This window comes from Labrus bergylta, chromosome 1 (assembly GCF_963930695.1).
Source record: "Labrus bergylta chromosome 1, fLabBer1.1, whole genome shotgun sequence".
Classification (NCBI taxonomy): domain Eukaryota; kingdom Metazoa; phylum Chordata; class Actinopteri; order Labriformes; family Labridae; genus Labrus; species Labrus bergylta.
In genome coordinates, this window is record NC_089195.1 from 36,625,307 (window position 1) to 36,641,599 (window position 16,293).

The 16,293-nt window shown below is 40.4% G+C and overlaps 1 protein-coding gene across 1 annotated transcript; it reads left to right on the plus strand.

Moving 5' to 3' along the window:
* Positions 1-9,709: 9,709 nt before the first annotated feature.
* Positions 9,710-16,169, plus strand: snrpb2 (small nuclear ribonucleoprotein polypeptide B2). The gene is made up of 7 exons (XM_020659501.2): positions 9,710-9,783; positions 10,327-10,398; positions 10,544-10,716; positions 10,805-10,939; positions 14,949-14,984; positions 15,611-15,699; positions 15,783-16,169. Exons 2-7 carry the CDS (start codon positions 10,335-10,337, stop codon positions 15,940-15,942), a joined length of 657 nt encoding a protein of 218 aa, XP_020515157.1. The 5' UTR covers positions 9,710-9,783; positions 10,327-10,334; the 3' UTR covers positions 15,943-16,169.
* Positions 16,170-16,293: the final 124 nt, after the last annotated feature.

The window sequence follows — 16,293 nt, forward strand, 5'->3', positions numbered from 1 at the left end:
AAGCAAACATGACAACAAAGAAAAAAAAACAACAACCCACTGATGAGACAGCCAAACAACATCATAAGAACCCAAACAAACATAATCAGAACCATCAGAACCCAAGAACCTCAACATCAACAGAACCCAAACAACATCATCAGAACCCAAACAACATCATCAGAACCCAAACAAACATCATCAGAATCCAAACAACATCATCAGAACTCAAACCACATCATAAGAACCCAAACAAACATAATCAGAACCATCAGAACCCAAGAACCCCAACATCAACAGAACCCAAACAACATCATCAGAACCCAAACAACATCATCAGAACCCAAACAACATCATCAGAACCCAAACAAACATAATCAGAACCATCAGAACCCAAGAACCCCAACATCAACAGAACCCAAACAACATCATCAGAACCCAAACAACATAATCAGAACCCAAACAAACATCATCAGAACCCAAACAACATCATCAGAACCCAAACAAACATCATCAGAACCCAAACAACATCATCAGAACCCAAACAAACATCATCAGAACCCAAACAACATCATCAGAACCCAAACAAACATAATCAGAACCCAAACAAAAATAATCAGAACCCAAACAACATCATCAGAACCCAAACAACATCATCAGAACCCAAACAAACATAATCAGAACCCAAACAAACATAATCAGAACCCAAACAACATCATCAGAACCCAAACAAACATCATCAGAACCCAAACAACATCATCAGAACCCAAACAACATCATCAGAACCCAAACAAACATCATCAGAACCCAAACAACATCATCAGAACCCAAACAAACATCATCAGAACCCAAACAACATCATCAGAACCCAAACAAACATCATCAGAACCCAAACAACATCATCAGAACCCAAACAAACATAATCAGAACCCAAACAACATCATCAGAACCCAAACAACATCATCAGAACCCAAACAAACATAATCAGAACCCAAACAACATCATCAGAACCCAAACAAACATAATCAGAACCATCAGAACCCAAGAACCCCAACATCAACAGAACCCAAACAACATCATCAGAACCCAAACAAACATAATCAGAACCCAAACAACATCATCAGAACCCAAACAAACATAATCAGAACCCAAACAACATCATCAGAACCCAAACAAACAAAACCAGAACCCAAACAAACATAATCAGAACCCAAACAACATCATCAGAACCCAAACAAACATAATCAGAACCATCAGAACCCAAGAACCCCAACATCAACAGAACCCAAACAACATCATCAGAACCCAAACAACATCATCAGAACCCAAACAAACATAATCAGAACCCAAACAACATCATAAGAACCCCAACATCAACAGAACCCAAACAACATCATCAGAACCCAAACAAACATAATCAGAACCCAAACAACATCATAAGAACCCCAACATCAACAGAACCCAAACAACATCATCAGAACCCAAACAACATCATAAGAACCCAAACAAACATAATCAGAACCCAAACAACATCATCAGAACCCAAACAAACATCATCAGAACCCAAACAACATCATCAGAACCCAAACAACATCATCAGAACCCAAACAAACATCATCAGAACCCAAACAACATCATCAGAACCCAAACAAACATAATCAGAACCCAAACAACATCATCAGAACCCAAACAACATCATCAGAACCCAAACAAACATAATCAGAACCATCAGAACCCAAGAACCCCAACATCAACAGAACCCAAACAACATCATCAGAACCCAAACAAACATTATCAGAACCCAAACAACATCATCAGAACCCAAACAAACATAATCAGAACCCAAACAACATCATCAGAACCCAAACAAACAAAATCAGAACCCAAACAAACATCATCAGAACCCAAACAACATCATCAGAACCCAAACAAACATAATTAGAACCATCAGAACCCAAGAACCCCAACATCAACAGAACCCAAACAACATCATCAGAACCCAAACAACATCATCAGAACCCAAACAAACATAATCAGAACCCAAACAACATCATAAGAACCCCAACATCAACAGAACCCAAACAACATCATCAGAACCCAAACAAACATAATCAGAACCCAAACAACATCATAAGAACCCAAACAACATCAACAGAACCCAAACAACATCATCAGAACCCAAACAACATCATAAGAACCCAAACAAACATAATCAGAACCCAAACAACATCATAAGAACCCAAACAAACATAATCAGAACCATCAGAACCCAAGAACCCCATCATCAACAGAACCCAAACAACATCATCAGAACCCAAACAACATCATAAGAACCCAAACAACATCATAAGAACCCAAACAAACATAATCAGAACCCAAACAACATCATCAGAACCCAAACAAACATAATCAGAACCCAAACAACATCATCAGAACCCAAACAACATCATAAGAACCCAAACAACATAATCAGAACCATCAGAACCCCAACATCAACAGAACCCAAACAACATCATCAGAACCCAAACAACATCATCAGAACCCAAACAAACATCATCAGAACCCAAACAACATAATCAGAACCCAAACAACATCATCAGAACCCAAACAAACATAATCAGAACCCAAACAACATCATAAGAACCCCAACATCAACAGAACCCAAACAACATCATCAGAACCCAAACAACATCATAAGAACCCCAACATCAACAGAACCCAGACAACATCATCAGAACCCAAACAAACATAGTCAGAACCCAAACAACATCATAAGAACCCAAACAAACATAATCAGAACCCAAACAACATCATAAGAACCCAAACAAACATAATCAGAACCATCAGAACCCAAGAACCCCATCATCAACAGAACCCAAATAACATCATAAGAACCCAAACAACATCATAAGAACCCAAACAACATCATAAGAACCCAAACAAACATAATCAGAACCCAAACAACATCATAAGAACCCAAACAAACATAATCAGAACCATCAGAACCCAAGAACCCCATCATCAACAGAACCCAAACAACATCATCAGAACCCAAACAACATCATAAGAACCCAAACAACATCATAAGAACCCAAACAAACATAATCAGAACCCAAACAACATCATCAGAACCCAAACAAACATAATCAGAACCCAAACAACATCATCAGAACCCAAACAACATCATAAGAACCCAAACAACATAATCAGAACCATCAGAACCCCAACATCAACAGAACCCAAACAACATCATCAGAACCCAAACAACATCATCAGAACCCAAACAAACATCATCAGAACCCAAACAACATAATCAGAACCCAAACAACATCATCAGAACCCAAACAAACATAATCAGAACCCAAACAACATCATAAGAACCCCAACATCAACAGAACCCAAACAACATCATCAGAACCCAAACAACATCATAAGAACCCCAACATCAACAGAACCCAGACAACATCATCAGAACCCAAACAAACATAGTCAGAACCCAAACAACATCATAAGAACCCAAACAAACATAATCAGAACCCAAACAACATCATAAGAACCCAAACAAACATAATCAGAACCATCAGAACCCAAGAACCCCATCATCAACAGAACCCAAATAACATCATAAGAACCCAAACAACATCATAAGAACCCAAACAACATCATAAGAACCCAAACAAACATCATCAGAACCCAAACAACATCATCAGAACCCAAACAAACATAATCAGAACCCAAACAAACATCATCAGAACCCAAACAAACATAATCAGAACCCAAACAAACATCATCAGAACCCAAACAACATCATAAGAACCCAAACAACATAATCAGAACCATCAGAACCCCAACATCAACAGAACCCAAACAACATCATCAGAACCCAAACAACATAATCAGAACCCAAACAAACATCATCAGAACCCAAACAACATAATCAGAACCCAAACAACATCATCAGAACCCAAACAAACATAATCAGAACCCAAACAACATCATAAGAACCCCAACATCAACAGAACCCAAACAACATCATCAGAACCCAAAAAACATCATAAGAACCCCAACATCAACAGAACCCAAACAACATCATCAGAACCCAAACAAACAAAATCAGAACCCAAACAAACATCATAAGAACCCAAACATCAACAGAACCCAAACAAACATAGTCAGAACCCAAACAACATCATAAGAACCCCAACATCAACAGAACCCAAACAACATCATAAGAACCCAAACAAACATAATCAGAACCATCAGAACCCAAGAACCCCATCATCAACAGAACCCAAATAACATCATAAGAACCCAAACAACATCATAAGAACCCAAACAACATCATAAGAACCCAAACAAACATCATCAGAACCCAAACAACATCATCAGAACCCAAACAAACATCATCAGAACCCAAACAACATCATCAGAACCCAAACAAACATAATCAGAACCCAAACAACATCATCAAAACCCAAACAAACATCATCAGAACCCAAACAAACATAATCAGAACCCAAACAACATCATCAGAACCCAAACAACATCATCAGAACCCAAACAAACATCATCAGAACCCAAACAACATCATCAGAACCCAAACAAACATAATCAGAACCCAAACAACATCATCAGAACCCAAACAACATCATCAGAACCCAAACAACATCATCAGAACCCAAACAAACATAATCAGAACCCAAACAACATCATCAGAACCCAAACAAACATAATCAGAACCCAAACAACATCATCAGAACCCAAACAAACATAATCAGAACCCAAACAAACATAATCAGAACCCAAACAACATCATCAGAACCCAAACAAACATAATCAGAACCCAAACAACATCATCAGAACCCAAACAAACAAAATCAGAACCCAAACAAACATCATAAGAACCCAAACATCAACAGAACCCAAACAAACATAATCAGAACCCAAACATCATCATCAGAACCCAAACAAACATAATCAGAACCCAAACAAACATAATCAGAACCCAAACAACATCATCAAAACCCAAACAAACATCATCAGAACCCAAACAACATCATCAGAACCCAAACAACATCATCAGAACCCAAACAACATCATCAGAACCCAAACAAACATCATCAGAACCCAAACAACATCATCAGAACCCAAACAAACATAATCAGAACCCAAACAACATCATCAGAACCCAAACAACATCATCAGAACCCAAACAAACATAATCAGAACCCAAACAACATCATCAGAACCCAAACAAACATAATCAGAACCCAAACAACATCATCAGAACCCAAACAAACATAATCAGAACCCAAACAAACATAATCAGAACCCAAACAACATCATCAGAACCCAAACAAACATAATCAGAACCCAAACAACATCATCAGAACCCAAACAAACAAAATCAGAACCCAAACAAACATCATAAGAACCCAAACATCAACAGAACCCAAACAAACATAATCAGAACCCAAACAACATCATCAGAACCCAAACAAACATAATCAGAACCCAAACAAACATAATCAGAACCCAAACAACATCATCAAAACCCAAACAAACATCATCAGAACCCAAACAACATCATCAGAACCCAAACAACATCATCAGAACCCAAACAAACATCATCAGAACCCAAACAACATCATCAGAACCCAAACAAACATAATCAGAACCCAAACAACATCATCAGAACCCAAACAACATCATCAGAACCCAAACAACATCATCAGAACCCAAACAAACATAATCAGAACCCAAACAACATCATCAGAACCCAAACAAACATAATCAGAACCCAAACAACATCATCAGAACCCAAACAAACATAATCAGAACCCAAACAACATCATCAGAACCCAAACAAACAAAATCAGAACCCAAACAAACATCATAAGAACCCAAACATCAACAGAACCCAAACAAACATAGTCAGAACCCAAACAACATCATAAGAACCCCAACATCAACAGAACCCAAACAAACATCATAAGAACCCAAACAAACATAATCAGAACCCAAACAACATCATAAGAACCCAAACAAACATAATCAGAACCATCAGAACCCAAGAACCCCATCATCAACAGAACCCAAATAACATCATAAGAACCCAAACAACATCATAAGAACCCAAACAACATCATCAGAACCCAAACAAACATCATCAGAACCCAAACAACATCATCAGAACCCAAACAAACATCATCAGAACCCAAACAAACATAATCAGAACCATCAGAACCTAAGAACCCCAACATCAACAGAACCCAAACAACATCATCAGAACCCAAACAAACATAATCAGAAGTCAAACAACATCATCAGAACCCAAACAAACAAAATCAGAACCCAAACAAACATCATAAGAACCCAAACATCAACAGAACCCAAACAAACATAGTCAGAACCCAAACAACATCATAAGAACCCCAACATCAACAGAACCCAAACAACATCATAAGAACCCAAACAAACATAATCAGAACCCAAACAACATCATAAGAACCCAAACAAACATAATCAGAACCCAAACAACATCATCAGAACCCAAACAAACATAATCAGAACCCAAACAACATCATAAGAACCCCAACATCAACAGAACCCAAACAACATCATCAGAACCCAAACAACATCATAAGAACCCAAACAAACATAATCAGAACCCAAACAACATCATAAGAACCCAAACAAACATAATCAGAACCATCAGAACCCAAGAACCCCATCATCAACAGAACCCAAACAACATCATCAGAACCCAAACAACATCATAAGAACCCAAACAACATCATAAGAACCCAAACAAACATAATCAGAACCCAAACAACATCATAAGAACCCAAACAAACATAATCAGAACCCAAACAACATCATCAGAACCCAAACAACATCATAAGAACCCAAACAACATAATCAGAACCATCAGAACCCCAACATCAACAGAACCCAAACAACATCATCAGAACCCAAACAACATCATCAGAACCCAAACAAACATCATCAGAACCCAAACAACATAATCAGAACCCAAACAACATCATAAGAACCCCAACATCAACAGAACCCAAACAACATCATCAGAACCCAAACAACATCATAAGAACCCCAACATAATCAGAACCCAAACAACATCATCAGAACCCAAACAAACATAGTCAGAACCCAAACAACATCATCAGAACCCAAACAAACATAATCAGAACCATCAGAACCCAAGAACCCCAACATCAACAGAACCCAAACAACATCATCAGAACCCAAACAAACATAATCAGAAGTCAAACAACATCATCAGAACCCAAACAAACAAAATCAGAACCCAAACAAACATCATAAGAACCCAAACATCAACAGAACCCAAACAAACATAGTCAGAACCCAAACAACATCATAAGAACCCCAACATCAACAGAACCCAAACAACATCATAAGAACCCAAACAAACATAATCAGAACCCAAACAACATCATAAGAACCCAAACAAACATAATCAGAACCCAAACAACATCATCAGAACCCAAACAAACATAATCAGAACCCAAACAACATCATAAGAACCCCAACATCAACAGAACCCAAACAACATCATCAGAACCCAAACAACATCATAAGAACCCAAACAAACATAATCAGAACCCAAACAACATCATAAGAACCCAAACAAACATAATCAGAACCATCAGAACCCAAGAACCCCATCATCAACAGAACCCAAACAACATCATCAGAACCCAAACAACATCATAAGAACCCAAACAAACATAATCAGAACCCAAACAACATAATCAGAACCCAAACAAACATAATCAGAACCCAAACAACATCATCAGAACCCAAACAACATCATAAGAACCCAAACAACATAATCAGAACCATCAGAACCCCAACATCAACAGAACCCAAACAACATCATCAGAACCCAAACAACATCATCAGAACCCAAACAAACATCATCAGAACCCAAACAACATAATCAGAACCCAAACAACATCATAAGAACCCCAACATCAACAGAACCCAAACAACATCATCAGAACCCAAACAACATCATAAGAACCCAAACAAACATAGTCAGAACCCAAACAACATCATAAGAACCCAAACAAACATAATCAGAACCCAAACAACATCATCAGAACCCAAACAAACATAGTCAGAACCCAAACAACATCATCAGAACCCAAACAAACATAATCAGAACCCAAACAACATCATCAGAACCCAAACAAACAAAATCAGAACCCAAACAAACATCATAAGAACCCAAACATCAACAGAACCCAAACAAACATAGTCAGAACCCAAACAACATCATAAGAACCCCAACATCAACAGAACCCAAACAACATCATAAGAACCCAAACAAACATAATCAGAACCCAAACAACATCATAAGAACCCAAACAAACATAATCAGAACCATCAGAACCCAAGAACCCCATCATCAACAGAACCCAAATAACATCATAAGAACCCAAACAACATCATAAGAACCCAAACAAACATAATCAGAACCCAAACAACATCATAAGAACCCAAACAAACATAATCAGAACCCAAACAACATCACAAGAACCCAAACAACATCATCAAAACCCAAACAACATCATAAGAACCCAAACAACATAATCAGAACCCAAACAACATCATCAGAACCCAAAGAAACAAACATAATCAGAACCCAAACAACATCATAAGAGCCCAAACAACATCATAAGAACCCAAACAACATCAACAGAAACCCAACCAGCATCAGAACCATCAGAACCCAAGAACCCCAACATCATAAGAACCCAAACAACATCATAAGACATCATAAGTATGAGGGACAAAAAATGATTATAAATAAATAAATGAATAAATAAATAAATAAATAAATAAATGTTGGGAGAAATGCATACAATAATGTATAAATAAATAAATAATTAAATAAATGCGTCAATAAATATATAAATATATATATATAAATAAATAAATGCAACAATTCATATAAAAATTAATACATAAATAAATATATTCATATATTTATTTATGTATTTCTGTGTCCATGTTGTACAAGGAAAAGTAAATATGTAAATTAAGTGGGCCGTCCTAACATTACTGAAGTAGGATTGGTCAATTTTGAAAAACAGACAGAAGCAAATTTACATAAATACTTTTCCTGTTACGACCTGGACACAGAAATAAATAGATGTTTAAATGTAAAAATACGGAAATAAATTAATAACTGAATTCATGTGGAAATGTATGCATTGATACATATATAACTGTAGAAATACACTAATAAATGAATAAATACATGTAAAAATATATAAATAGCCTTTTTCATTAACTAAGTGTATTTATTATTTATTCACTGATGTATTGTTTTCAGCATTTATATATTTATTGATGCATTTATTTAATTATTTATTTATTTATATATTATTTTATGCATTTCTCCCAACATTTATTTATTTATTTATACTTTAGTCATTTTTTGTTCCTCATAATAAGAACATAAGCAGAAGCTATAAAAATAAGAGAAATCTTAAAGAAGATTTTTCTAAAGAGATCAAAACATGTTTTACCATCTGCTGGGGTATATCCTCAACCATGTTATCAATAGCTAAACTTCACTAAAAGAGAAGATTCATTATCATCTCGATAAAGCTGATAAAATAATCTGATTCTGATGTGGCCTGCAGTTCTCCTCCCGGCCTGCTGGGGGCGGTAGAGATATAACCGCGTTAAAGCAGCCGCAGGATTTACCGGCGCCATCAGTCAGTGTTTCCTGTTTAAATGAGCAGAGAGGAGGTGAGTTTTCACATTTTTATCTTGTGTTCATTTGTTTTAGGTCTGTATGAAAGGATCCGGACAGATTACAGATACAAATCGAGACTGTTTAAATACTTTACAGAGTTTATTACACCGCTTTAAAGGGATAAGCGGTTAGCTTTATAGTTAGCTGCTGTTGCTAACGTTATGAATGAACGTCCAGCTAACGCATGCTAACACCTATGGCTAACACTAGCATAGGGATAGGATAGTGTGACCCTGATAATGTCTTTAGGATATATGCGATGCCTTTGGAGATGTGATTGAGTAAGACACGAGAACAGAAGTGTGATGTTGAATCATGTCTCCTCATCTGATGTATTTAAACTTTCATCAACGTAAGCCATCTGAGTCAGCTGAGTCTTATTGTGTGGATTCAAGTCAAAAAACTTTATTTGTCCCCGGTGGGCAATTCAAAGCAGAGTCCAGTCTTAATAATTACTTTAACAGAAATCAGTCACAGGAAGCTGAAGTTGACCAGCGGAAAAGAAGCAATCAAGATTCCCTCTTTTTGTTTTTCAGACTCCAATATGGATATCCGACCAAACCACACCATCTACATCAACAACATCAATGACAAAGTCAAGAAAGAAGGTCAGTAAGCCGTTCAGCGCTGCTCCTGATGGTTTGCATTCCAAAGTGTCATGAATGTTGTTTTTGTTTTGGGCTTCTTGAACGTCTGGGAACTTAAAATGTTTGTTTCCACTTGTGGTCGATCTCCCTCCCCGTCCTCCTGCAGAGATGAAGCGCTCGCTGTACGCGCTCTTCTCTCAGTTCGGTCAGATCCTCGAAGTCGTGGCCATGAAGACTATGAAGATGAGGGGTCAGGCCTTCGTCGTCTTCAAAGAACTCGCCGCCTCCACAAACGCCCTGAGGCAGCTGCAGGGCTTCCCCTTCTACAACAAGCCCATGGTAGGTCCAGAGCACGACGACCTGTTGCTTTGTCTTTAATCATGTGTGACATCACAGCGGCGTCTCTGACCTCTCCGTTCCTTCTCAGAGGATACAGTACGCAAAGACGGACTCTGAGGTCATCGCCAAGGTGAAGGGAACGTACGGCGACAAGGAAAAGAAGAAGGACAAGAAGAAGAAGGCTCTGGAGCCAGCAACCAGCCTGATAAAGAAACCTGCAGCGGTGAGTGAATTCATATTAAAGCATGTGAGCTGATTGTAAGCTGTGACTTACGTTATGATGTAAAGTCTTCACTAAACCTGATGTTGAAACACAATCTGACGTTTTCACTTCCTGCCAATCAGTGACAAGCATTTCTTAAAATGTTTCCTGTCGTGTCTGATCGTCTCTGAACAGACGAACGGCTGAAAATGACTTCAGTCAACTGATGTTACTCCACAAACAGTGACGGGAAATGTGTTTAAAATATGACAAAGCATTATTGTTAGTTAATAACAGCAGCGACAACCTTCATCTACAGCAAGTGTACGATGACAACAGTGACACCTAGTGGTGAAATCTTCACCTTAAACAGAAGCCTGCTGTGTTGTTGGACGGATGAAAAACGACTAAAGGGTTCATGAGACTATGGTGGGGGAAACCGAACCCTCTAGGGGGGTCCAGGGTCATGCACCCCCAGGAGAAAAATGTGTACATTTTAAAGTTAGATGCATCAATTCTGTGCAAAATGAAGAGGTGAAAAACTTCTTCTGACAACTGTGTGCTCTTGTAGTGCACAAATTGTCGAAACATAAAATCCAATGCCCATGGAAGTTAAATGGCTTTAGGCTTGGCCCATTGAGACCCTCAAGCAGCCATACTGTTCCTACTACTGTTCCTACTACTGTTCCTACTCCTCTTTCAGTTATGATTATCGCTCCTCTCCAGCCTAAATCTTCACACCTACCTTGTTTAGTTTACTTGAAAGGAACTGAAACCCTGCATGGTGCGGACCTTTTTGAGCAGGTGTGAATACAAACCATCGAAGTCGGGCGTGCACCAAACAGCCGAACCGGGACCCAGCCCAAGAGGGGGTCTCGGTTCGCTTCCAAATGAACCCCGGACCGGTTTGTTTGAGATGAGAAAGCGACCAGACCTCAGTCCGACCCAATTCTACAAGTCAGATGCCTTTTTGGACATAACAGGCTTCCGTTGCCCCGGGCATTATGGGAAATAATTGTTTGGTTAGCAGCACAGTGTTGTTGCATGAAATAAAAAAAAATATCCCTTTAATTTACCCCTTTTATGAATTCAAAATAAACTAAAAGTCCCAAACAAACGAAATATGCAATATGATCTACATGAAGTTCAGTTCAAATTCTCTTTTTAGTCCACAGAAAAAGAAGGAAGCCATCCGCCGACGCAGCCGTTCACTCATCAAAACAAACGGAAAAAAAAAAAGCAACAAAAGTAATCCAGCAAAGGTAGTCGGTAGTCAGCCCACGGTTCAATACGTACCTCGGTTTATTGGTCACGGTTCACGGTTCGGTTCTGACGGGCCGGGCCGTTAAAATGTTTCCAGTGTTTTAGGCACATTTTACAGAACATCAAGGGATTTAGAAAGAGAGCTACTTTTTTCATTTTAAAACTATTTATTTGACTTTGAAGCAAAACAAATTCAGGTGCTCTCCTTTCAGCCTATTGCAAAGTCAGATTAGATTTGAACATGAAGTAAACTACAATTAGCTCAATGAATGTCAACAAAAAAGTGCATTGGTGGCACACTGTCATATTTCTCTTTTAGTTACGATTATGGCTCCTCTCTTATTCTTGTAATGTTCAGTATTGTAAATATCTGGAGTATTAACAGCAGATCAAACCATTTAAGAACATTTCAAAAGACATCAAACGTCACACTGAAGGTTCAGACGGTTTATGAGCAGTTTAGAGTTTTTAATAAGAGCAGTGAGGGTGATGTGCAGACAGAGGAGCACTCAGTTGATGTTGACAGACATCAGTTAGTTAACAGACAGCAGCCTGCCATGTAGTTCACATACTTCACTGGTTAACATGGAAACTGTAGAGCACATGATCAATTTCACTTTTTCTTTCTTGTCCGTCCACTTATATGCGTAATGGCACGTTCCCCGACTCTCGCTCACCCGTATAGCTCTCTCTCTCTCTCTCCCTCTCACGTTCGCGGACCCACAGTTATCTTTTAATGCATGTTTTTGACATAATGAGGGAGAGAGGCTTTCAGAAAAAGGCCGTTTGTGGTGGTTAATATACCTGGACGAGTGGGAAACACTGCGCTCTACATGTTTAGTGCTCCACACTATCAGAAACTGGTCTGTAGTGAGACGCTACTTGAGCAATGACTGCAGCCTGTATGATCTATAGACTGTCACTGTACCGGCCCTTCAGGCAGCCCGGCCCACCTGCTCCTCGCTGCTCCTCGCTGCTCCTCCCTGCTCCTCCCTGCTCCTCCCTGCTCCTCCCTGCTCCTCCCTGCTCCTCTCTGCTCCTCCTCCCTGCTCCTCCCTGCTCCTCCCTGCTCCTCCCTGCTCCTCGCTGCTCCTCCCTGCTCCTCTCTGCTCCTCGCTGCTCCTCTCTGCTCCTCCCTGCTCCTCTCTGCTCCTCCCTGCTCCTCCCTGCTCCTCTCTGCTCCTCCCTGCTCCTCCCTGCTCCTCTCTGCTCCTCCCTGCTCCTCCCTGCTCCTCCCTGCTCCTCCCTGCTCCTCCCTGCTCCTCTCTGCTCCTCCCTGCTCCTCCCTGCTCCTCCCTGCTCCTCGCAGTAATGTTGTTGTCAGCGTAACCAAACTTTAGCGTGTGGTGATTGGCTATTAACTTGCTTGGCGGACGGGGTTTCCTCAACCCTGCGCGCTGACTCACAGGCATAGACACACGCAGACACACACACAGGCACACACACACACACACACACACACACAGACACACACAGACACACACACACAGGCACACACACACACAGACACACAGAGACACAGACGCGCACACACAGACACACACACACAGACACACACACACACAGGCACACACAGACACACAGAGACACACACACAGACACACACAGACACACACACACAGGCACACACACACACACACACACACACAGGCACACAGACACACACAGACACACAGACACACACACACAGAGACACACACACAGACACACACACACACAGACACACACACACACACACACACACACACACACAGGCACACAGACACACACACACACACACACACACACACACACACACAGAGACACACACACACAGACAGAGCCAATTTAGAGAGTAATACAATGCACAGAAACTAGTTAAATGCCAAACCGTTAAAACCGCAATTCACAAGTCAGTGTTGAACCGTGGCTGCCGTACGGAAAGGTTCAATATTTATTGAGAATTGTTGCATGCCTAGTAGTCGGTCAATCAGAGGTATACCAGAATGAAAAAATAAGCGATCTCAGGAGGATCTAGGAGGAAGAATAATCTGATCAGTCAGACCGTCTGTGTCTCAGCCTCGCTATGCATATCCGTAGGTGAGGAGACGCGGAGGGACTCTTCGGTCTATCTTTCAGAAACGTTCACGGGCGTTTCAGCGCTTCTTTCTTTCATTATCCAACAAACCACACAGACTGAACATAACAGCAGCTGCAGAAACATGTTCCTGGCTGTTCCCTGTGTGTTATTTTCACCCAGGAGCACTCTGCGCCACATCCTGCCTTTCATAACCTCGACCATATTCATCATAACACCGGTTGATAATGAATCATTTTTACAGATACTCCATTATTATTATCACTGTCACAGTATCAAACGGTCTTGCAAGATCTCCATGATTGTTTACTTTACCCCCCCCCCCCCCCCCCCAGACCTTTTTATCCAATGATAGATAGATAGATAGTTTATTGATCCTGAGGGAAATTCAAAGCATCCAGTCGCAGGTTACAAAGACGTACATGACATGAAACATCTGTTACAAATTAAACCACAGCACCCTGCTGCTCGTCTGTGATAACTTTCTGATGAAGAGATCGGAGACCGTCGTTTTTCATGTTCACCTCTGAAACGAGCCATCAAATGTTTGTTAGCGTTAAAGATCAGCTCCTTTTATTGCTCATAATGTGGTAATAACCCGTCAGTCTGAGTCTGTCCTGTTGACATGAAAACAAACAGGAAACAGGTTCATGTGTTGTTCTCTGATGTCTGTGTGTTTGCTCTCTGCAGGGATCGGCAGCACCTGTTCACTCTCCTGCAGCACAGGTAAGACCATTTCATCTGAATGTTTATGTTAAAGGTGACATATCCTCCTCCTCCTCTTCAATGTAAATAAGTCTCAGATCTCCTCAAAACATGTGTGTGAAGTTTCTTGTTCTAAATCCACTCTGATCCTGTATTTGATCATGTCTATAAACCCCTCTATTTCAGCCCTGCTCAGAACAGGCTGTTTCTGTGTCTGTACCTTTAAATATGTAAATGAGCTGTGTCTGACCACGCCCCCTCTCTGGAAGGGCTTGGGTGTACTCGGTCTTTCTCGCTCCATGTCCTATTGTTTACGGTGAGAAGGCAGACTCAGAGGGCAGAACAAACACCTAGCTGTGGGAGTGTCACCCACCTGGGGGAGGGGCTACTGCCCTTTGTGATGTCATGAAGGGAAAATCGCCAAACGGCCTGTTTGAGCACACATTTTCTGAAAAGTGGAGCAGGAAGAAGACGGAGAGGATGGACTTTTCTCATCATTGGGGGGTTTGTAGACGGACTAGAGACACATGGAGAAGTGGATTTTACAGAATATGAGCTCAAACGTCACTCGTTACTCCATCACGTGTTGTCGTGTGTGTGTGTGTGTCCACCTTTAACGGGTCACTGATCAGGATCTGTTCTCTCAGGTGCCCGACAATCCACCAAACTACATCCTGTTCCTGAACAACCTGCCCGAGGAGACCAACGAGATGATGCTCTCCATGCTCTTCAACCAGTCAGTTCACTTCCTCGTCTCCTTCACTTTAAATAGAGGTGTCTGTGTTTCTGTGTGCTGACTGTTTCGCTTTCCCTCCTCAGGTTTCCTGGGTTCAAAGAGGTGCGTCTCGTCCCGGGGAAACACGACATCGCCTTTGTGGAGTTCGAGAGCGACACGCAGGCGGGCGTGGCTAAAGACGCGCTGCAGGGCTTCAGAATCACGGCCACCTGCGCCATGAAGGTCACCTACGCCAAGAAGTAGTCCCAGCCGGGTCTGATCATGTGACACAAAGAGACTCTGAGTGGGGGAGGGAGGGGGGGGCGGTCCCTGGATATCCGTTGTTCCTACAGATCCTTTGGTTTTTGTAAATCCTGCAGAGCTTTTTTAAAAGTTGTGCTTCTTTTTTTTTTTTTACTTTTTGTTTCGTAAAGTTTGTGAAGTCGAGCGGCCTCCATCTTTACTTGTAAAATAAAACACTTTTACATAAATGTATTTTTTTTCTTTTGACTCCTTGAAGAACAAACCAGGTCAGTACTGAAGTGTAACTTTTAAAGATGAGATATAAAACTAAAACATGTTTCTGAGAAACAGCAACTATCTGAAAAAGTCCCC

Bases quoted from the DNA above. Each gene is read 5' to 3' on its own strand.
- snrpb2 (XM_020659501.2), top strand. From the start codon at position 10,335: ATGGATATCCGACCAAACCACACCATCTACATCAACAACATCAATGAC. The intron at 10,717-10,804 runs GTAGGTCCAGAG...GTTCCTTCTCAG, and splicing joins CCTTCTACAACAAGCCCATG to AGGATACAGTACGCAAAGAC. The intron at 10,940-14,948 runs GTGAGTGAATTC...TGCTCTCTGCAG, and splicing joins TGATAAAGAAACCTGCAGCG to GGATCGGCAGCACCTGTTCA.